The sequence below is a fragment of the Hylobates moloch genome, unplaced genomic scaffold (genome assembly GCF_009828535.3).
Source record: "Hylobates moloch isolate HMO894 unplaced genomic scaffold, HMol_V3 SCAFFOLD_11, whole genome shotgun sequence".
Lineage (NCBI taxonomy): Eukaryota > Metazoa > Chordata > Mammalia > Primates > Hylobatidae > Hylobates > Hylobates moloch.
This window is the reverse complement of record NW_026652286.1, coordinates 26,454,012-26,478,081: the sequence shown is the minus strand read 5'-3', so window position 1 is coordinate 26,478,081 and position 24,070 is coordinate 26,454,012. Positions and strand designations below refer to the sequence as shown.

The following is a 24,070-nucleotide window of genomic DNA, read 5'->3' as shown; positions in this document are numbered from 1 at the left end:
CATATCCTTATTCAGGGTTTTGAGTCAAGAACAGCTTCCAGTCCCGGAAAATCAATCCCTCTGTTACTGGGGCAGAGTTAATACACACTTTCCAGGAGACCGAATTCATCTAGAGGGAGATGGGATTACAGAGGTTGATGTCTGGGGATGTAAAAGTGGTCTAAGTTGAAGTAGTTATAGCCCGAAGGAAGATTTAAGAATCTATAAGCTCTTAAAGTGGTTTACAGCCAGAGTGGGGGTAGTTCCACCAAGGGTAATAGAATTTTCTGTATACCCAAAGACTCAGATCTCCAATACTAAAGTTTCTGCCCTTGGCAAAGATCTCAGCACCTGAGCTTAGCAGAGAATCAGCAGGGCTTTTGACCTCCAATAACTTTTTGGGCTAGATAGTAACCATTGTGAAGACCAGATAGCCCTCCCCAAAACTTTTGTCTAATACCCCCAGAACTGTAGTGGGATCCTACTGGGCACAAAGGAGTCCAATAATGAATGAGATTTAGTCATCAATTCTGGCACAGAACGGGCTTAGATTTATATTTATTTTGACTTAGAAAAATGCTGTTTGAACTCAAGAACTGTGTTGTATTATAAATAACATGTCTTTCAGCCTAAAGCACAGATTTTCAGATTTTACATTCTAGGAACCATCTTGTTCGTAGATATGTGTTATACATAATTACTTCTTAACCCCATATTACTATAAAATAAATGGTATATATGTATATATTATATATATATATAAAATACGTAATTCTTACCCCCATATTACTATCAAATAAATGGTTTTTTTCAATTAAGGAAATATGGCATATACCTGGGATTTTTATCAAAATAACTAACATTTCTAATTCCCATTCTTGGAAGAATATTTTGTCTAAGTATAACTTTTGATGAGTCTTTACATCCCCTTCTTAACATATGGATATAGAACAAATGTGTTAACTTATTTCAGAACTTTCTCCTTAATAATTTTTAACAGTTTGTTAAGATATAATTTACATAGTATAAGTTTTACCCCATTAAAGTATGGAATTTGATAATTTGATTATCTTAAGTGTATTTTCAGAGTTGCACAGCAATTATCATAATCTAGTTTTAGAACATTTCTTAACTGTGGTCCAATGTTTCAAGGTTTCTTTTAAGTCACCTAGTCCAATAGGAATATCCACAACTAGAATAAAAGAAAGAAGTGAAGGTGTTTATTTTAACTTTGGTTTTACGTATTGGTCATGTAGAATATTTCTATCACCTCAAAGAAACTGATACTCATTAATAATCATTACCCATTCTGCTGAGCTTAGCCCTTGATAACTACTAATTTACATTCTGCTTCTATACATATGCTTATTCTGGACATTTTATATAAATAGGATTATATAATTATATCTTTTTTCACTGGTTTCTTTTGTTCAGCATAGTGATTTTGAGGTTCATCTATGAAACCTGTTGAAGTATCTGTCAGTATTTTGTTTTACTGGTGAATAGTATTCAATTGCATGGATATGCCACATTTTCTTCATGCATTGATTAGTTCATGGACATTTAGGTTGTGTTAATCTTTTGGATATTATGAATAATACTGCTATGAGTATCTGTGTGCAGGTCTTTGTGGGGATTTATGTTTTCACTTCTCTTGAGTGTATACCTACAAGTGGAATTGCTGGATGATGTGGTAACCCTGTGTTTGTTTGAGGAACTGCCAAACTAATTTCCATAGAGACAGAAATATTTTGCACTTCCACGAGCAATATCCAAGGGCTCCAATTCCTCTATTTCTTGCCAACTTATTATTATCGATCCTTTTTATTATAGGCATTCTAGCGGGTGTGAAGTGGTATCTCATGGTGTCTTTGCTTTGGATTTCCCTAATTGTTAATGACGTTGAGAATCTTTTCATGTGCCTCTTAGCCATTTCTATATCTTCTTTGGGGAAAAGACTGTTTAAATACTTTTCCTCCTTTCTAATTGGGTTATATTTTAATTATTGCATTCTAAAGGTTCTTTATATATTCTAGATTCAAGTCCCTTTTAAGGTATATGATTTGCAAGTGTTTTCTCTTACTGTGTGTCTTCAGCAATTTTTTGCAAAAGAAATGCCCTGCTTCAAAGAAAGCTTCTGAAGCCTCAGTGTTATTTTCTCCACCCACAAAATCACTGTGATAAAGAAATGGGGATAGCAACATGTCATTACCTGGTTGTATTTCATTTTTAAGCTCTTCTCTTTAGAGTTCCTTCCAGATCCCCAATTCAGTTACCTTTCTGGGGGGTCTTAGTTCTTCTTGACCTGTCTACAGCTTTTGATACCAAAGCTTTTTATCTCTGTCCTAACTTCTTTTCTGCCTTCCATCATTTCTTCCTTCTTTCCTATCTTTCTTTTATAAAGGGGTATTTGTATCAGGCACTTACTAAATTTTAGAAGCCCAGCTTTGGGCTGGAGATAAAGAAAAGAATTATATAGTTTCTATTAAGAGATTTGTGCTCTAGTGAGAAGAAAGACTTTCATAATAAACTAATAAATGTAAATTATAAATGTGATTAGTCCTATGAAGGAAATATATTGGATATTATATAAGAATGTTACAGGGGAAATTGCTTCACTCAAGGAAATTCAAAGTTCTTTCTCTGAGAAGGTGAAGACATACTTGAGATCTCAAGGATAAGCGGATATTACGTAGGATGAAGAGGGACGAGCATATGAAAATGCTTATCATGAGAGGTAAAAAGGAACTTTTGAGGCAGGAGACAAAGCCATTGTGCTTGCAGCTTAGCAGACAAGAAGGGGAATAGAGCAAAATCATGCTGGGCACGTAGGTAAAGGCAAGAGCATACTGGGCTGAGAGTAATGTTAATAATGTTTGTCTGCATTTTAAGACCAATGGGAAGTATGTGAAGAGCTTTGGCCAGGTGTGGCAAAATGATAAGAATTGAATTCCTAAAAGATTGCTGTAAGTGCAGTAAGAAAAATAAATTGCAGGTGGGCAATGGGGAATGTGAGGAGATGCATTGGGAAGCTATAGCAATAGCCCAAGTGAGAGATGTTGATAACTTGGATAAGCAGAGTGGCAATGGAAATGGAAATGTGGGAATGAGTTTGAGAGATACTTAGGAAGAAAAATTAGCAAGACTTGGTGATGGATTGATTACAAGAGATTAAGGGAGAGGGAGGTATCAAGAATGAATAATAACTGCATGGTTCTGCTGCTTCTTGTTTTTTTTTGTTTGTTTGTTTGTTTGTTTGTTTTTCTTTTTTGAGATGGAGTCTCTCTCTGTTGCCTAGGCTGGAGTGTAGTGGTGTGATCCCAGCTCACTACAACCTCTGCCTCCTGGGTTCAAACGATTCTCCTGCCTCAGCCTCCTGAGTAGCTGAGATTACAAGAGTGTGCCACCACACCTGGCTAATTTTTGTATTTTTAGTAGAGATGGGGTTTCACCATGTTGGCCAGGCTGGTCTCGAACTCCTGACCTCAAGTTATCCACCCACCTTGGCCTCCCAAAGTGTTGGGATTACAGGCATGAACCATGGTTCTTCTTCTTCTGACATAGTTTGATAGTGGCTACCCTGATTTGAATCTACCATCATATTAATATAATATTAGGCCCCATACAACCTCTCTGTCCTCATTTATTCATTTAGAAAATAGGGATGACAATAATACTTAATTGATATGGATGATGTAATACACTTCAACAGTATCTGGCTCATATAGTATGAGCATAATAAATTTTACTTATGAAAAATTCAAATTATTATTGCTGTTTAGAAAAGAAGCAAAGGAGAAAAGTGACTAATTTCTGAAAAATTAAATACACTAGAGTCTCTTGGTTCCAGCCCAGATAGAGCAGTCACAGTCCTTCTAGGTTCTTCCTCTTACAGCTAAAAATCGCCCGGACATAACCCTACTCCAAGCCTGTGGCAATAAAAATCTGCTTAGTAGAAGCAGTTGGTGCTGAGATTCCTCTACTGAAGTAAAGTCACTGGAGTTCAGCAGGGAGCTGAGGCACCACTTCCATGCAACAACATGAAGACTGAAAAGGCAGTGCAAGGCAGGGCTATTTGGCCCTCGCTTTCTCCCAAATCCATCATTAGTGCAGCCCATCAGGGAACTGGAGCTCTGCCTCCACCCGGCATTGACAAGGTGGTATAAGGTGGGGCTAACATTATACTTCATGGTGAAAGACTGAATGCTTTTCTCCTAAATTTGGCAACAAAGCAGTGATGTCTGCTCTTACCACTCTTGGGCAACACAGCACTGGAAGTTTTAGCCAAGACAATAAGGCAACAAAAAGAAATAAGCTTGCAAATTGGAAAAGAACAAACCAAGCTGTATCTATTTACAGAAGGCATAATTTCCTATGTAGAAAATGTCAAGAAATTATAAAAATGTTGTAGAACTAACAAATGAGTTCATCAAAGTCTCAAGTTACAAGATCAATACAGAAAATTAATTTTTTTCCTATATATTAGTAACTGATGTGTAGAAACTAGAATTAAGCACCTACTATCATATATAATTGCTCTAAAGAAAGTGAAATACATAGTGAAAAGTCTAACAAAACATTTATAGGATCTGCATGCTTAACATTTAAAAAAACACTAATGGAAAGAATAAAATATTATATAAGTAAATGGAGAGGCATACTGTATCCATGGATTAGATGACTCAATATAGTAAAGATGTCAATTCTCCATAAGTTGATCTGTAAAGTTTAACCTAATTCCTTAAAAAATTCCAACAAGCTTAATCTAAAATTTAGGTAGAAGTGAAAAGGAACTAGAATAGCTAAAATAATTTTGAATAATTTTGAATTGAATATTAAGGATTTCTTTATAGATACTATATTCAAGACAGTGTAGTATTGGCAGGGGAATAGACACAAAGATCAATAGAACAGAATAGAGGCCCCAGAAACAGACAAATACAAATATAACAAATTGGTTTTGACAAAGTTATTAACACAATTCAATGGAGAAAAAGTAGCCTTTTGAACACATGGCACTGGAGTCACTGGATGTGCATAGGCAAAAAAATCAACCCCAACCTAAACCTTATACCTTATCAAAAATTAACTCAAATGTATTATGGGCTTAAATGTAAAAATGTAAAAATATAAAACTATTGGAAAAATTAGGAGAATATCTTTGGAACCTAAGGTTAGAAAAGGGTTCTTGGACATTACATTAAAAGCACTATATATAAACTAAGAAATGATTAATTGATTGTCATGAAAATTAGAACCTTTTGCATTGTGAAAGACTGTGATAGAATGAAAATACAAACTGCAGACTGTGAGAAAATATTGGCAAATCTCATATCCAATAAAGGCCTTATACAGGGTGAGTATCTTTTATCTGAAATTCTTGGACCAGAAGAGTTTCAGATTTCAGACTTTTTCAGAATTTGGAATATTTTCATTATACTTACCAGTTAAACATCCTAAATTCAAAAATTTGAAATCTGAAACGCTCCAGGGAGCATACTTTGACAATCGTGTCAGCACTCAAAATGTTTTGAATTTTGGAGCAATTCAGATTTTTGATTTCCAGATTTAAGATGCTGAACCTATATGTAGCAAATATGAAGAATTCTCAAAACTTAACAGTAAAAAATCAATCCAGTTATAAAATGGGCAAAAGACATGAACAAATATTAAAGTGTAGATACAGATGGCAAGTGAAAATATACTCAACACCATTGGCAGTTAGCAAAATATAAATTAAAAACATAATGCATTATTGCTATACACCTATCAGAATAGCTAAAACAAAAAATAGTGACAACATCAGGTGTCAGTTGGGATATGGAGAGACGATCACTCAGACATTGCTGATGAGAATGTAAAATTACAGTCATTCTAGAAAATCATTTGGTAGTTTTCTTGGAAACTAAACATGTTCTTACCAGGTGACCCTGCAATCACACTTTTGGATATTTATCCTAGAAATGTAAAAATGTATGTTCACAAAATACTTGTACATTCTTTGAATGACAAACTATAGATATGGAGAACAGGTTAGTGGTTGATAGTATTAGGGTGGGTGAGTGGGAAAGGTCGAGTGGGTGCAAATACAAAGAGATGGTGATGGTGGTTTTGTGAATTTTACATAAGATAATATTGCATAGAACTATAACATACATAATACATACATGCATAAATGAATATAGATTAAAATGGTATAAACTAAATTATATTTGCAGACTAGTTAACAGTAACATGCTAACGTCAATCTTCTGATTTTGATATTGTACTGTAGGTACATAGGATGCTGATATGGTTTGGCTGTGTCCCCACCCAAATCTCATCTTGAATTGTCATTCCCATAATCTCCACATGTCATGGGAGGGACCCAGTGTGAGGTAATTGAATCATGAGGGTGGTTATCTCTATGCTGTTCTCATGATAGTGAGAGCATTCTCGTGAGATCTGATGGTTTTATAAGGGCTATTTCCCCACCCTTTTCTCTCACTTCTCCTTGCGGCCACCATGTAAAGAAGGACATGTTTGCTGCTTCTTCTGCCATGATTATAAGTTTCCTGAGGCCTTCTCAGCCATACTGAACTGTGAGTAAATTAAACCTCTTTCCTTTATAAATTACCTAGTCCTAGCTAGTTCTTTATTAGCAGTGTGAGACTGAACTAATCCACTAAATTGGTGTAGAGAGTGAGGTGCTGGTATAAGGAGACCCAAAAATGTGGAAGTGACTTTGGAACTGGGTAACAGGCAGAGATTGGAACAGTTTGGAGGGCTTAGAAGAAGATTGGAAAATATGGGAAAGTTTGGAACTTCCTAGAGACTTGTTGAATGACTTTGACCAAATGCTGATAGTGATATAGAAAATGAAGTCCAGGTTGAGGTGGTCTCAGATGGAAATTAGGAACTGGTTGGCAGCTGGAGTAAAGGTGATTCTTGTTATGCTTCAGCAAAGAGACTGGCAGCATTTTGCCTCTGCCCTAGAGATCTTTGGAACTTTGAACTTGAGAGAGATGATTTAGGGTGTCTTGTGGAAGGAATTTCTAAATAGGAAAGCATTCAAGAGAAAGCAGAGCATGAAAGTTTGGATAATTTGCAGCCTGACAATGCAATAGAAAAGAAAACTGATTTTCTGGGGAGAAATTCAAGCCCACTGCAGAAATTTGCATAAGTAATAAAGGGCTGAGTGTTAATCACCAAGGCAATGGGAACAATGTCTCCAGGCACGTCAGAGACTTTCATTGCAACCCCTCCTGTCACAGGCCCAGAGGCCTAGGAGGGAAAAATGGTTTCCTGGGCCAGGTCCAGGGCCCCCCTTCTGTGTACAGCCTCAGGACTTTGTTTAGCCAGGGTACAGCTTGACCCATTACTTCTGAGGGTGCAAGCCCCTAACTTTGACAGCTTCCATGTAGTGTTAAGCCTGCAGGTGCACAGAAGTCAAGAATTGAGGTCTGGGAACCTCCACCTAGATTTCAGAGGATATGTGGAAATGCTTGGTTGTCCAGGCAGAAGTCTGCTGCAGGGGCAGAGGCCTCATGGAGAATCTCCACTAGGGAAGTGCAGAAGGGAAATGTGGGGTTGGAGCCCCCACACGGAGTCCTCACTGGAGCACGGCTTAGTGGAGCTGTGAGAAGTGGGCCACCATCCTTCAGATTCCAGAATGGTAGATCCACTGACAGCTTGCACTGTGTGCCTGGAAAAGTTGCAGACACCCAAAGCCAGCTCATGAAAGCAGCCTGGAGGGGGTGCTGTACCTTGCAAAGCCACAGGGCCGGAGCTGCTCAACACCATGGCAGCCCACCTCTTGCATCAGCATGCCCTGGATGTGAGACATGGAGTCAAGGGAGATCATTTTGGAACTTAATTGTTTTAGTGACTGCCCTATTGGATTTTGGACTTGCACAGGGCCTGTGGCCCCTTTGTTTTGGCCAATTTCTTCCATTTGGAGCAAGTATATTTGCCCAATGCCTGTATCCCCACTGTATCTAAGAAGTAAATGACTCGCTTTTGATTTTGCAGGCTTATAGGCAGAAGGGGCTTGCCTTGTCTCAGATGATACCTTGGACTTTGGCTTTTGGATTAATGCTAGAATGAGTTAGGACTTTGGGGGACTGTTCGTAAGGCATGATTGTATTTTGAAATGAGAAGGCATGAGATTTGGGAGAGGTCAGGGGCAGAATGATATGGTTTGGCTGTTTTCCCACCCAAATCTCACCCTGAATTGTAGTTTCCATAATGCCTGTGTGTTGTAGGAGGGACCTAGTGGGAAGTAATTTAGTCATGAGGGTAGTTACCTCCATGCTGCTCTTGTGATAGTGAGTGAGTTCTCATGAGATCTGATGGTTTCATAGGGGGCTATTCCCCCCTCCTTCACCCTGTATTTCTTACAACCACCATATAAAGAAGGACATGTTTGCTTCCCCTTCTCCATGACTGTAAGTTTCCTGAGGCCTCCCAAGCCACGTTTAACTGTGAGTCAATAAAACTACTTTATCAATTATGCAGTCTCAGATATGTCTTTATTAGCAGTGTGAGAATGAGTTAATACATTGGGGAAAGCTAGGTGAAGGGTACATTGGGGGAAGCTAGGGGAAAGGTACATTGTGGGAAGCTGAGTGAAAGGTACATTGGTTGAAGCTGGGTGAAGGGTACATAGGAGTCTTCTTTCTTCTTTGCAACTTCCTGTGAATCTGTAATTTTTTTTAAGTAAAAAATTACCTACACTGTGACCAACATTGTAGCAAGCAATTCTTTTGTATGACATAGTAAAGTGGACTTTTAGAAAGACTGTAGGAGATGGAATGAGGAGATGGTAGTTTGAGTTTCAGAAGTACAACTTATTATTGATATTTATGTGCTTATAGGAAAAGTGCCTTACATGCTCCAAATCCTAATTTCTTCATCTATAAAATGTTACTGATAGATAAAATCTGCTTGTCATGTCCTAGTCCAGTCATTGTTACAATTTTTTTAAGATACATAAAAGATTACTTTGAACAAAATAAAACCACAAGCCAGCAGACCCCCAAACATAGGGTATTTGTAGCCACAGTAGAAATGTCTATCAGGTAGTCGTTTGGGTCCTGATTGGTTTACTAAGGAAAGCAATGTGTCAGTTGATCATGGTTACTGATGCCAGAGTCACTGTTACAGGGTTGGATTTATTAGAGCCTTCCTGAGACTTTCCATGGACAGGAAATGAGAAGGAAGAAGAAAGGAACTATGAGATAATGACTGTTTAATTAGTGCTTGAATATTAGTTTAAAAATAGTATTGTTATAATCATTATTATTATAATTAGTGAAGAAACAGCGGCCGGGCGCGGTGGCTCACGCTTGTAATCCCAGCACTTTGGGAGGCCGAGGCGGGCGGATCACGAGGTCAGGAGATCAAGACCACAGTGAAACCCCGTCTCTACTAAAAATACAAAAAATTAGCCGGGCGTGGTGGCGGGCGCCTGTAGTCCCAGCTACTCGGGAGGCTGAGGCAGGAGAATGGCGTGAACCCGGGAGGCGGAGCTTGCAGTGAGCCGAGATTGCGCCACTGCACTCCAGCCTGGGCGACAGAGCAAGACTCCGTCTCAAAAAAAAAAAAAAAAAGAAACAGCTTGCTGTGACAATCATCATTTTTTGTCCTGATAAGTTGGATATTCCAAATATACTATAGCCAAACTTAGGTTATCCATCCATCCTAAATGTGTATTTTTCACGTTTCTAATCCATAGTCTTATTTCCTGGAGACTATAATTGATTCTAAGTAAATATTTCTTTGGACCTGCAAAGAGGCATTCTAATTTAATTTGCTTCTAATGCCTATCTGTTCACAACCATTCTGCCTAAACTATTAGCTGTAAAAGAAAAAGATTTCTCGATCAATTTTTAAGTTTTTTGAAAAATTGACATGTAGTAAGTATACATATTTATAAGATACAGAATGACATTTAAATACGTGAATACAATGAGTAATGATCAAATCAGAGTAATTAGCATATCCATCGCCTCAAATATTTATCATTTCTTTGTGTTAGGAAAATTCAAAATTCTATTTTCTAGTATTTAAAAATATGCAATAAGTTACCCTAGGGGTAACCATAGTTACCCCAAAGTGTTATAGAACACTGCAACTTATTCTTTAGCTATAATTTTCTGTCTCCTAATTAACCTCTCTTTATCCTCCTCTCTCTACTATCTTTTCCAGCTTCTCATAACCACAGGTCTACACTATACTTTTGTGAACTCAAATTTTTAAAGTCCCAAGTATGGGTGAGAATACGTGGTATTCATCTTCCTGTGCATGACTTATTTTATGTAACATAATGTCTTCAAAGCTCATCAATGTTGCCACTAATGGCAGGATTTTATTCTTTTTATTACTTAGTAGTATTCCATTTTGTATACATGACACATTTTGAATCCATTCTTCTATTGATGGACACTTAGGTTGATTCCATATATTGGCTATTGTGAATAATGCTGCAGTAAATATGGGGTGCAAATATCTCTTCAATATATAGATTTTTATTCCTTTAGATAAACACAATAGTGAGATTGCTGGATCACACAGTGGTTCTATTTTTAGTTTAAGAGACACCCATACTGTTTTTGATAAGGGTTGTACTAATTTATATTCCACCAACGTTGTATGAGTTCTCTTTTCTCTCCATCCTCACTGGCGTCTGTTAGTGCCTATCTTTTTGATATAAGACATTTTAACTGGGGTGAAATAATATCTCACTGTACTTTTGATTTTCATTTCCTTGATGATTAATGATGTTGAGCATTTAAAAAATATCTTTGTTGTCCATATTGCTGCCTGCTTTTAAAAAGTGAGTGTTCAGATTATTTGCCAATTTTTATTTCGGGTTATTTGCTTTTGTGCTGTTAAATTATTTGAGTTCCTTGTATATTCTGGATATTAATCCCTTGTCACATGATAGCTTGAAAACCTATTGCCCCATTTCGTGCCTCCTTTACTCTGTTATTTCTTTCGCTGTGCAGAAGCACTTTAGTTTAATATAATTCCACTTATCTATTTTTAGTTTTGTTGCCAGTACTTTTGAAGTCTTACCTTAAAATGTCTGCCCATATCAATGTCCTAAAGCAGTTTCCCTATGTTTTCTTCTAGTAGTTTTATTAATTTAGGTCTCACATTTAAGTATTTAATCTACTTTGAGTTGATTTTTGTATATGGTGAGAAATAGGGGTCTAATTTCATTTTTCTGCATTATGAATACCCAGTTTTCCCAGCACCATTTAAGGAAGAGGTTGTCCTTTCTCCAATGTATGTTGCTGGCACTTTTGTCAAAAATCAGTTGACTGTTTTATTAGTCTGTTCTCACATTGCTATTAAGAACTACCTGAGACTGGTAATTTATAAAGAAAAGAGGTTTAATTGACTCTCAGTTCTGCAGGCTTTACAGGAAGCATGGCTTCAGAAACCTTAGGAAACTTATGGTCATAGTGCAAGGTGAAGAGATGGAGGCACGACTTGCATGACAGGAACAGGAGGAAGAGAGCAAAGAGGAGGTGCTACACACTTTTAAACAACCAGATGTCATGAGAACTCACTATCATGAGAACAGCAATTGGGACATCTGTCCCCATGATTGAGTCACCTCCCACCAGGTTCTGCCTCCAACACTGAGGTTTACAATTCGACATGAGATTTGGGCAGGGACACAAATCCAAGCCATATCAGCTGTAAATACATGAATTTATTATTGGGTTCTCTATTATGTTCAATCAGCCTGTGTATCAGTTTTTATGCCAGTGTCATGCTGTTTGGGTTACCATAGCTTTGTTGTATATTTTGAAGTCAGGTAGTGTGATGTCTTCAGCTTTATCATTTTTGCTCTGTTCTGCTTTTTGGGATCTTTTATGGTTCCTCAAGTTTTAGGCTTTTTTTCTATTTCTGTGAAGAACGTCATTGATATTGATATCGACATGTCATTAATAGGGATTGCATTGAATCTGTAGATCACTTTGAATAGTATGGTTTGTTTAACATTATTAATTCTTTCAATTCATGAACATGGAACACTTTTACATTTTTATGTGTCCTCTTTAGTTTCTTTTATCAATGTTTTGTAGTCTTCATTATAGAGATCTCTCACCTCCTTGGTTAAATTTATTCCTAGATTTTTTTTTGTAGTTATTGTAAATGCATTTGCATTCTTGATTTCTTTTTCAGCTAGTTTGTTGCTGATGTATAGAAATGTACCAATTTTTATATGTTAATTTTGTATCCTGCAACTTTACTGAATTTGTTTATTAGTTCTGAGATTTCTTTTTGGTGGAGCTTTTGGGTTTTTCAATATATAATATTATATCATCTGCAAAGAGGGCAATTTGATTTCCTCTTTTCCTATGTGGATTCCCTTTATTTATTTCCCTTGTCTAATTGCTCTGGCTAGAACTTTGAGTACTATGTTGACTAGCAGTGCTAAAAGTTGTTATCTTTGTCTTGTTCTAGTTCTTAGAGAAAATATATTTTGGCTTTTCCTGATTCAGTATGATGTTAGCTATGGGCTTGCATATATGGTCTTTATTGTGTCTGGGTATACTGATTCTATACCTAATTCATTGAGAGTATTTATCATGAAGTGATGTTGAATTTTACCAAATGCTTTCTCTGCATCTATTGAGATGATAATATGGTTTTTGTCCATTCTGTTGATTGGACAATGCTGTGATATATCTCACATTTATTGATTTGAGTATGCTGAAGCATCCTTGCATCTCCAAGCTAAATACTACTTGATCATGGTATATAATCTTTATGTTGTACTGTTGTATTCAGTTTGCTAGTATTTGGTCGAGGATTTTTGCATCTGTGTTAATCAGGGATATTGGCCTTTAATTTGCTGTATTTGTAATGTTTTTGTCTGATTTTCGTATCAGGGTAATACTGGCCTTGTACAATAAGTTAGGAAGAATTACTACCTCTTCAGTTTTTGTAATAATTTAGAAGAATTGGTAGTTAACTATTTTCTGAAAGTTTGATAGAATTCAGCAGTGAAGGCATCCATTCTCAGGGTTTTCTTTGCTGGGAGATTTTTTGTTACTGTTTCAATCTCTTTACTTGTTATTGGTCTCTCCAGTTTTCCTATTTCTTTCTGGTTTAAAATTAATAGGTTACCTGTGTCCAGAAATTTATCTGTTTGCTCTAGGTTTTCCAGTTTGTTGGCATATAGCTGTCATAATAGTGTCTAATGATTTTTTTGTTGTTGTTCAGACAAGGTCTCGCTCCGTTGCCCAGGGTGGAGTGAAGTGGCATGATCATGGCTCACTGCAGCCTTGACCTCCCAGGCTCAAGAAATCCTCCCACCTCAGCCTCCCAAGTAGTTGGAACTGCTGGTGTGGACCACCATACCTGGATAATTTTTGTAGTTTTTATAGAGATGGGATTTCACCATGTTTCTCAGGCTGGTCTCTAACTCCTGGGCTCAAGCAGTCCACCTGCCTCAGCCTCCCAAAGTGCTGGGATTACAGACATGAACCACTGTATCCGGCCTACTTGAATTATTCTTTGTATTTCTGTAGTATTATTTGTAATGTCTCATTTTCAATTTCTTGATTTTATTTATCTAGGTCTTTTCTCATTTTTCCTTAGTGTAGCCAAAGGTTTGTTGATTTTGTTTATCTTTTCAAAAAACAAGCTTTTTGTTTCTTTGATCTTTTGTATTTTGTTTGTTTGTTTTGTTTTTGTTTGTTTTTTGAGAGAGTCTTGCTCTGTTGCCCAGGCTGGATGGCAGTGGTGTGATCTTGGCTCACTGCAAGCTCTGCCTCCTGGGTTCACACCATTCTCCTGCTTCAGCCTCCCGAGTAGCTGGGACTACAGGCACCTGCCACCACGCCTGGCTAATTTTTGTATTTTTTTGTATTTTTTTTTAGTAGAGACGAGGTTTCACTGTGTTAGCCAGGATGGTCTCGATCTCCTGACCTCGTGATCTGCCCACCTTGGCCTCCCAAAGTGCTGGGATTACAGGCGTGAGCCACCACACCTGGCTGATTTTTTTTATTGTTTAAGTCTCCATTCAGTGTAGTTCTGCTCTGATCTTTATTATTTCTTTCCCTGTACTAATTTTGGGTTTGGTTGGCTCTTGCTTTTGAAATTTCTTGAAGTACATCATTAGATTGCTTATTTGAAATCTTTCTATTATTTTTATGTCAGCTTTTATTGCTATAAACTTGCCTTTTAATACTGGTTTTACTTTGCCCCAGAGGTTTTGGTATATTGTGTTTCTGTTTTCCTTTATTTCAAGAATTTTTATGATTTCCATCTTAATTTCTTCATTGACCAAGTGGTCATTCAGGAATGTGTTTATATTCCATGTTTTTATATAAGTTTCAAAGTTCCTCTTGGTATTGATTTCTAGTTTTATTCCATTGTGGTCTGCGAAGAAACTTGATATGATTTTAATTTTTAGAAATTTGTTTAGACTTTTGTGGTCTAACATATGTTCTATCCTGGAGAATGTTCTATGTGCTGATGAGAAGAATGTATGCTTTGTCGTTGGATATATTGTTCTGGAAATGTCTTTTATGTCTATTTGGCCTAAAGTCCAGTTCAAATCCAATCTTTTTTTGTTGATGTTCTGTCTAGATGATCTATCTAATGTTGATAGTGGGTTGTTCAAGCCCCCTATCATTATTGTATTTGAATCTCTTCTCTTTCTCTCTCTCTTTCTCTCTTCAGATGTAGTAATATTTGCTTTATGAATTTGGGTCCTCCAGTGCTGGATGCATGTGTATTCACAATTGTTATATATACTTGCTGAATAGATTCCCTTATCATTATATAATGACATTCTTTGTCTTTCTTTTTTCTTTTTTTACTTAATATCTATATCATCTGAAATAAACGTAACTACTTCTGCTCACTTTTGATTTCTATTTGTGTTGAATATATTTTTTATCCCTTTACTTTTAGATGGCGTGTGTTTTTACAGAATCGTTGGGTCTTACAAAAAATCCATTCAGCCAGTCCATGTATTGGGAAATCAAAACCATTTATATTTGAGGTTTTTATTGATAGATGAGTACTTACTTCTGTTATTTTGTTAATTGTTTTCTGGTTGTTTTTTATACCCTTTGTTCCTTTCTTCTTCTCTTATTGTTTATTTTTGTGGTTTGGTGGTTTTCCGTAATAGTAATGTGTGATCCCATTCTCTTTGTATTTGTTTATCTGCTCTACTGGTGAGTTATACATGAGTACTGCTTTCATGAAAGTATATGACTCAAAAAAAAGTATATATTGCCCTTCACTTCCTGATGTAGGACTTTGTTAAGCTTTTCTTGTAGGTTAGGTCTACTGGTGATGAATTTCCTCAGTTTTTGCTTGTCTGAGATAGACTGTTTCTCCGTCATTTCTGAAGGTTAGTTTTTCTGTATATAGGGTTCTTTGGTGGTATTTGTTTTTTCTTTCAGCACTTTGAATATATCGTCCCATTCTTTCCTGGCCTGCAGGTTTCTGCTGGAAAATCTGCTGTTAGTCTGATGGCATATCCTCATATGTGATTTGATGTTTTCCTCTCAGTTTTTAGCATTCCATCTTTACCTTTGCCTTTTGAAAGTTTGACTATAATGTGCCTTGGCAAGGACCTTTTTGAGTTAAATTTATTTGGGGGCTCTTAGCTTTCTAAATCTGGATGGTCGTGTCTCTCCTAAGTATTGGGAAGTTTTTGGCTAATATTTTATTATTATTTTTTGAGACAAGGTCTCTGTCTATCGCCCAAGCTGGAGTGCAGTGGCATGAACATGGTTCACTGCAACCTCGACCTCCTGGGCTCAAGTGATCCTCCTGCAAAGTTATGACCACAGTTGTATGCCACCATACCCAGATTTTTTTTTTTTTTTTGGTAGATATGGCACATCACCATCTTCCTCACTCTGGTCTCAAACTCCAAGCTATCCTCCTGTCTCAGCCTCCCAAAGTGCTTGGATTATAGGTATGTGCCACCATGCCCAGCCTATGGCTATTTTTTAAAAATAGGTTTTCTATGCCATTTCCCATCTTTTCTTCTTAGAACTTCCAAAATTCACATATTTGTTTACTTAATGGTGGCCTATATGTCCTTTTATTTTAAAATGTCTTCTTATTTTTGTCTGACTGAGTTTCTTCAAAAGAGCTGTCTTCAAGTTTAGAAATTACTCTGCTTGAACTAGCCTATTATTGACATTCTCAATTAAAGTTTTATTTCATTCATTGAATTGTTCTGTTTCAAGATTTCTCTGGTTTTGTTTTGTGATATCTATCTCTTTGTTGAATTTCTCATTCAGATCAGGCACTGTTTTTCTGATTTTGTGGAAATGTCTGTGTTCTCTTGTATTTTGCTGAATCTCCTTAAGATCATTATTTTGAGTTCATTTTCAGTCATTTCATAGACTTCATTTGCTTTTGTGTGTTGGTGCTCTCTGTCCTGGGGTAAGCCTCTTTGCTGTGCTGAACTGCCTGTCCCATGGGATATAGGGTGCTACACGGGCTCAGACGCTATGGTCATGGTATCATTTCTGTGTCCATCTCATGTCATGTTGCTGCAGCCTTCTGGGTGTATGTGGTGGGATGGCAGCAGGACCCCAGGAATATGGACATGCAGGGACTATTGGATCCTATGAATGGATACATTCTGGTGGCAGCTCTGCTCTTAAAATGGTATTGTGCTTCAGCATCCCAGATCCAGGGGAGTGCAAAGGACTCAGCGTGTTTTCCCTCTCAGGAAATATGAAGTTGCTTGGACTCCAAATGCTCCCTATGCTGGGATCAGGGCCTGTAAGGGCTGTGAGGCTCTTCTGTACCTAGAATTGCTGGTGTCCATGGTGGGAATATGGCTGCTGGCAATCTCCCACTTTCTTTTTTCCCACAATGGGAGTTCCTCTTGGCTTGAAACAAACTGATACTGGGTGCTTTGCTTTTCTCTCTATAATGCCTTTTTAAGTTTCTGTACCCTAAAAGGTCTTCATAACTTCTCTACTGAATCCCAGTATTCTTCCTTAAATACTCTGTTTGATTTGTGGTTATCTACTGGTTGTTGTGGCCCTTTGTCAGGGAGGTGAGTGCTGGACACCTCTATTTAATCATCTTGATAACATCTGTCTCAATTCAGTTGTAACCACCATCCTATGATTAAGTCTGCCCACAAGTAATTGTCGCAGCAATATTAGTAGAATTAGTAGTAGTAGTAGTAGTAGTAGTAGTAGTAGTAGTAGTAGTAGTAGTAGTAGTAGTAGTAGTAGTAGTAGTAGTAGTAGTAGTAGTAGTAGCAGCAGCAGCAGCAGCAGCAGCAGTAGCAGCAATGACCATCAAATACCTAACACTTGTGGAGCACTTACCAGCTGTAACATGCTGTCATAAATTTTCTACCTATATTAATTAATTTAATTCTCAAAACAACCCCAAGTGATAGGTTCTATCATTGTCCACATTTTACAAGAAGGAATCTAAGACAGAGAGGTTGGGTAACTTACTTAAGTAGACATAGCTTGTAATTGGCAAACCAGGATCTTCTTTTTTTTTTGAGACGGAGTCTCGCTCTGTCACCCAGGCTGGAGTGCAGTGGCTCAATCTCGGCTCACTGCAAGCTCCGCCTCCCGGGTTCACGCCATTCTCCTGCCTCAGCCTCTCCGAGTAGCTGGGACTACAGGCGCCCACCACCACGCCCAGCTAGTTTTTTTGTATTTTTAGTAGAGACGGGGTTTCACCGTGGTCTTGATCTCCTGACCTCGTGATCCGCCCGCCTCGGCCTCCCAAAGTGCTGGGATTACAAGCATGAGCCACCGCGCCCGGCCACCAGGATCTTCTAAACTAGGCCGGTGGCTTTGGAGTTCATACTCTTAACCTCTATGCCAGTCCGTCTTTTGCAATCACTTGTCATATCTTTTGCAGCATCCTTGGCAACTGGAAAGGAATGCGATATTTATAGAAGAAAATGGTATTTTCTTTGGCTGTCTCTATTAAACACAGTTTTGAAGATGCTGGTCATTTTGAAAACTTGGGCATGACTAAAGAAAATGAAATGTGGAAGTTCTATGGCTTTTGTTCTTTGGGAATAGGTCGTCTATTCTCAGTAAGTATGTAGGAGATCTCAGTAGGAATTGGGGGCTAGAATACAGGAAGACAGTTCATTGTTGGCATTATGATATCGTTTCCACATGCCATGGTTTAGTTTTGGCCACATCCAAATTAACTTCCAACTGCTCAGTGACATGTTTGTTCATCTAGTGTCTACATTCATAGTCTGAGTTTCTCTACTTACCAGTTCTATGATCTTAGGAAAGTTATATAAAGTACTTTTGTCTAAGTTTCTTCTTTGTAAAATGAGCAAACTTACTTCATTTAATTGCTGGGAGAATTAAATGGTATAATATGCGTAAAATATTGACTTCAGTGCTTGGCATTCTCTAGGTTCAATAACACTGTGTAAGGTATTAATAGATAAAGTGAAGGTTGTGGAAAATATGCTACAATTCCTCTTCTCAAAGTCAATTATGGCATTAATGACAAAACTTGCAAATATCATCACAGTATATTATGATATCATTGCCTCCAAAGAGGTAAAGACATTAAATTTTATAAAAGTTCTAAGATAGATGAAATTCATGGTCTAGAGAAAAAGTGTGTAAGGCTTCATGAACATGGTAAGACTATGGGTTTGAAGTGGTGTCTGAAGCCAGGCAAAGGCAGATAAACCAACTACATTGTGAGAGAGTATTGTGGGTCAAGGAAACAACATGAAAAACTAGAGGTAGGAACAAACTCCTACATTTGCAGGACAGCAATGATGCCACCTCATTAGAGAAGAAGATTTACTTCAAGAATATTGGAAGATAAGACCTGGTAGGTAAGGATGGACCAGGCTTTTGGAATGCTGCACAGAACCATACCTTTCTCCATACTTAAGCCTGCATGAGCAACTCTAATTGAGAAACCTTGACCATTTGTGAAAGATTATTTAAAATATTACCTTTTGCAAGAGGACTTTTCTCTTCTCTCCATTAGAAGGAATTTCTTCCTTCCAATGAACTCTCAGTCTAGCTTATCTTTATTCCTCTTATCTAGCATGACCACATATGCTAGTTTGCCTGGGTCATTCTGAGTTATGCTTGTTATCCCAGTGTAATTATTAGTAGAGCACCCTTTCATTCTAAAATATGTTCCTTTTATATGATAAAATATAAGGTCAACTACTTATAACTCTTATCACTTATCTTCTGTGTTCCAGTTAGTTACCCCTATTAAAATGTTCAGGCTAGCAAAGACCATTATCTACTCATCTTTGTATTCCCAGTACAGACCATAATAATTCTTTATTCAATGAATTTAAAGAAGGAGACTGAAAACTCTTGGAGTATAAGTCTGAATTCTTAGACTTTTTTATGTTTCTAACCTTGTCTAGTATTGCACCTGCACATACTAGGTACTTGATAGGTTTGTAAATTCGAGTGGACATGCACAAGGGTATACTGTTTCTGGAGTGTGCTGGAGATGACTTAAGCACAGACTTGAAGTGTTTCCTCAGAAATCTTCTTTTCTCACTGTTTGCTAACCTGTGCATATTTCTTGCTGACAGTTTGGGTTGGTCTTAAGGCCTAAATAAAAATTTTATTTGGAAAATTCCAAGTATTAAATCAACAATCGGATGCATGTGTGTGCCCTACCTCTGTTGTGTGTGTGCGATAAAAACAGTCCTATTTTGCAGGATTTAACCTTTCTCATTACTGAGCCCCCATTAGGAAATTTAAAATAAAAATAAAGATTGATTATATTTCAAATGATTGGTACATTGGTTGAACAATTCACTTAACAAACTATACTGAATTTTTTGTTTTGTTCCAATTAGTGTTATTTGCTTGAGGTTTCTAGCTGGAATTTCTATTCTGGTTTTATAACTATTTATGATTTGAATGGCCCTACTGGATTTTTCTTCTTAAAATTTGTGAGAAGTTATACTAGCAGATGTTAAAAAGGAATAAAGGATATAAACTTTGCCATATTGTTTATTTATAGAGGAGTCATTTGGGTAACTCCATTAACTTGCTGAGTATGAGAGGAAATTATAGTTATCTATGAAACCTTAGTTTCTAACTTGGAGTCTTTTCATCTGTTATGGCTAGGGTTAGATCGGTTTCCCTCCATGTCCTGTGGATCAAGGATGCCACAGCTATCTGAATATATATAACCCATATCACTACACGGCAGGCAGATACCCAGAGGTTAGATTCTGAACCCTATGAAAGTGGGCTATATGGAAAATTAAACCACTGGAGGCCCTTAAACAAAGGCCTTAGAGTAAATCCTTGTCCTACTGTCAGCACAATCCTGTGCTCACCAGCCTTCCCTGTGATCAGTGGTACTCCTTTGAAAATTTTGTTGGGAAATTCTCCTTTGCTAGGCTATATTCACCAGCCTTCTTCTGCAGTTTTATCCTCTTTGTTCTAAAGAAGCCATGGAATCTCTCATATAGGTTTGTTTCTTTTCCCCTCTCCCCTCCCCTCCCTCCCCTCTCCTTCCCTCCCCTCCCCTGCCCTCCCCTCCTCTCCTCTCCTCTTTTTTGTAACCTGAGGGGAAGGTTTCCAATTGTGGACATTTTTCAGCATTGTGGACATTTTAGGCTGGCTAGTTCTTGGTTGTTTTGAGCTCTTCTGCACATTGCACAATGCTTAGCAGCATTCCTGGCCTTTATTCCCTAGATTTCAGTATCACTTCCTATTCCCAATCATGGCAACCAAAAATACCCTCTGACATAGCAAATGTTTGCAGGGTGAGGCAGTGCAAAATTCCCCCTACTGAGAACCGTTACCTTGGAATCTCTGTGAAAACCTTTTTAGAAGGTGGAAGAAACAATGGCCTTCATGCAGCACTTACCAATTGTGTGATGGACAGGAGTTGTTTGACTTCTCTGATACTGTTTCTTTACCTGCAAAGTAGGGATAATGACATCTTTCTTTCAGAGTTGAGATTTCAACAGGAACTTTTAGGCACATAGTAAGGTACTGACAAGTGGTAGTCACTGTCATTCTTATTTGGTGAATTCCAGCTACATTTCCCAATACCAGTAATTCCAACTTAAGAAAAAGTGTTTCTCTTTTTCTCTCACCTTGGAAACAGAACACGATGAATGTGGCAGCGGCCAGCACAACTGTGATGAGAATGCCATCTGCCTCAACACTGTCCAGGGACACAGCTGCACCTGCAAACCGGGCTACGTGGGGAACGGGACCATCTGCAGAGGTAGGCTTGCTGCCTTAGGGGTGAGTTGTGAGCAGCCATTCTGCCTGGGCTCTTGGCACTTGTGTGTCGGACCTTCTTGGCAACTCTTGGTGGAACACAGCAAGGGTTCCTGCTCCTGGTTTATCAACTGGCAAGGGTACTGTGCATCAGGGAAAAAGAAAAATGCTTCAGGTTTAGCTTTTGAGTTGAAAGAAAAAGGTAGAGGTGTGGGTCAGGGGCACAGTTACATAACTTGATGACTCTGTTCAGCTTTGCCTGTTGGCGTGAGTTTGTGAGGGAAGCTTCGATTGCGGATGTTGGCTTTTCTTTCCTGTGAGATTTCCCCTAAGGGCAAGTGGACACTGTTTCTGTCCACACTTGAGGTATCTGCTTGGGTAGGAAACTTACAGTTTTAGCTTCGCTCAGTGTCTGGGAGCAGTTTATCAATTCAGAGGCCAGTGCCCTGGCTTCCCTTAGCATGTAGAGTAAAAATAAAATTCCTCCTTCTGGCTTATGAGGGCATTCAGCGTCTGGTCCCTGGCTTCTCACAGCTGACACCTCTCTTTCCTGTCACCCTCAATCCCTTTACCTCAGCCTACTGGGTCCCTGTTATTCCTTCAGCATTGCTGTTGCCTCAGCCACAATGCTCATTTCTTTCATGTCTCTACTCAAATGTCCCCTCATCACAGAAATGTTCTTTGACCACCCTATCTAAAATAACACCCTTAGTACTTCTTAGCCCACACCAGGCTTGATTTTTTTCTTCAAAAACACAACCTGACAGAACATCACAGATTTATGTGTTTGCTTATCTCTGTGTTATCTGCCTCCCCACTAGGACGTAAGCTCCATGACAGTGAACACTTGGTCTTGTCCCCCAACTGTCCCTGGTGTTTATATGTTATCTGCCTCCCCACTAGAATGTAAGCTCCATGACAGTGAACACTTGATCTTGTCCCCTCATTGTCCCTGGTGTTTAGAGTGGTGACTTGCACACAGTAGGTCCTTGTTTACTATGTGTTAACTCACCAAATCACCAAAGAGGAAAGGCACAATCATAATGAAAAAATAGGCAACATGAACAAGAAAACAAAAGACATCCTATGAGGTAGGTATTATTATCTTTATTTTAGAAGTGTTAAGATTGAGACACAGAGAGGTTAAGTAACTTGTCCAAAGATACATGGTAAACACATTGTCAGTATTCCTCTGCAGGGATGAAATGCTGGTAATGAGTGAAAAATAATTTACAATGACTAAGTCACTATATTTATGGATTGGATTGGGGAATAATTTTAAAAGATTGATTTTATTCTGTGTTGGTTAAGGTGGGGTAAGCAGAAAGCCTAATACATGACTATGAGTGTAAATTGGTAAAACTCTTTTTTTTTTAACAGCAATTTGACAAAATTTATCAACATTCAAAGTATGTATTCTATTGATTCCATCAATTTTACCTCTTGAAATTTATTCTAAAAAAGCACAGGTTCATGAAGAGGGGGAAATTTATGTAGAATTTTTTTTTGCAGCACTGTTTATATTCACTGAAAACTGGAAACAACCATAATATCCATCAGTGCTGGAATGATTAAATTTATCTTGGCATATTCATTTTATAGAGTAGAATGCTGTGGTTTAAAACTCTAAACATTTGTATGTACACACACGCACACACAAACACATACATACATATACACATCACATTGAAAGATACCCTACATATTTTTGAGAAAATAAAATCAAGTTCAGAACAATATAGTGTCATCAAATATCTAAGTTAATATTTAGAACTATCTATATACATATTTATGTAAATATATAAAGACTGGAAACATGCAAACTAGTCACCTTATTACCCATGGGTGTGCGAAAAAAGAAAATTCACTAATTACTATGAATTCCATATTATTTGCATTTCTTCCAATGGTCTTTTATACAGGAATATTTGTGCGTATTTTTTCTAAAGTACCCTGAAGCAAATAAACTAGTGCTCAGCTTTTTTACAAGGCTAAGGAAATTTCCAAAGCAAAACAAGGACACAAAAACGTTAATGTAATTCCATGGATTATCAAGCCCACTGCTGGTACCTGCATGCTAGTGCTATAAATCTGAGGAGGAACATAGGGATTTTAATGCACTTTTTTCAGAATTATGTTACCTCATAAAATAATATTAATTGCCCTTGTCCAGTGAGTTTGTATTTGCCAAGTCCTCTCTTGCCATTGTGATAAGTGGTGGTTTCACCTTCGCAGAATTTTGTAAGTCCAGCTATGAAAAAATATGAGTTCAAATAATGTTCCTGGTGTCCGCAGACTGTGAGGGGAAACATATCTTCCCTTGAAAGTTATGAATTAGGGAAAATAATTTTCTTAAAGTGATTCTCATAATCAATTGTGTCAACCTCAGTAAGGAAAAGTCTTGTGTTTTATAAATGCTGCATGGGAAAGCAATGTGATATAGTTGAACAATTGGATAAAGAGTTGTACTCTTCACACCTGCTTTCACTATTGGTTCTTTACACTGGCTTTCATTACTGGTGAATTGTAACTTCTATATTTTTACATATTAAAATTTGGTTAAGGCCAGGCGCAGTGGTTTACACCTGATCCCAGCGCTTGGGAGGCTGAGGCGGGTGGATCAGCTGAGGTCAGGAGTTCCAGACCAGCCTGGCCAACATGATGAAATTCCATCTCTACTAAAACAAACAAACAAACAAACAAACAAAAAAATTAGCTGGGTGTGGTGGTGTCCACCTGTAATCCCAGCTACTTGGAAGGCTGAGGCAGGAGAATTGCTCCAACCTGGGAGGCAGAGGTTGCAGTGAGCTGAGATCACGCTACTGCATTCCAGCCTGGGGGACAGAGCAAGACTCCATCTCAAAAAAAAAAAAAAA

At 37.8% G+C, this 24,070-nt stretch overlaps 1 protein-coding gene across 2 annotated transcripts in view; it reads left to right on the top strand.

Annotated features, from left to right (window-relative positions):
- The window catches only part of NELL1 (neural EGFL like 1), a 934,274-nt gene that overhangs the window by 550,429 nt on the left and 359,775 nt on the right, over positions 1–24,070 (top strand). For both annotated transcript variants that reach the window (XM_032166405.2, XM_032166404.2), the window contains exon 14: positions 21,076–21,198. In XM_032166405.2, coding sequence (XP_032022296.1) covers positions 21,076–21,198 — 123 coding nt within the window. The remainder of the gene's footprint in view (positions 1–21,075; positions 21,199–24,070) is intronic.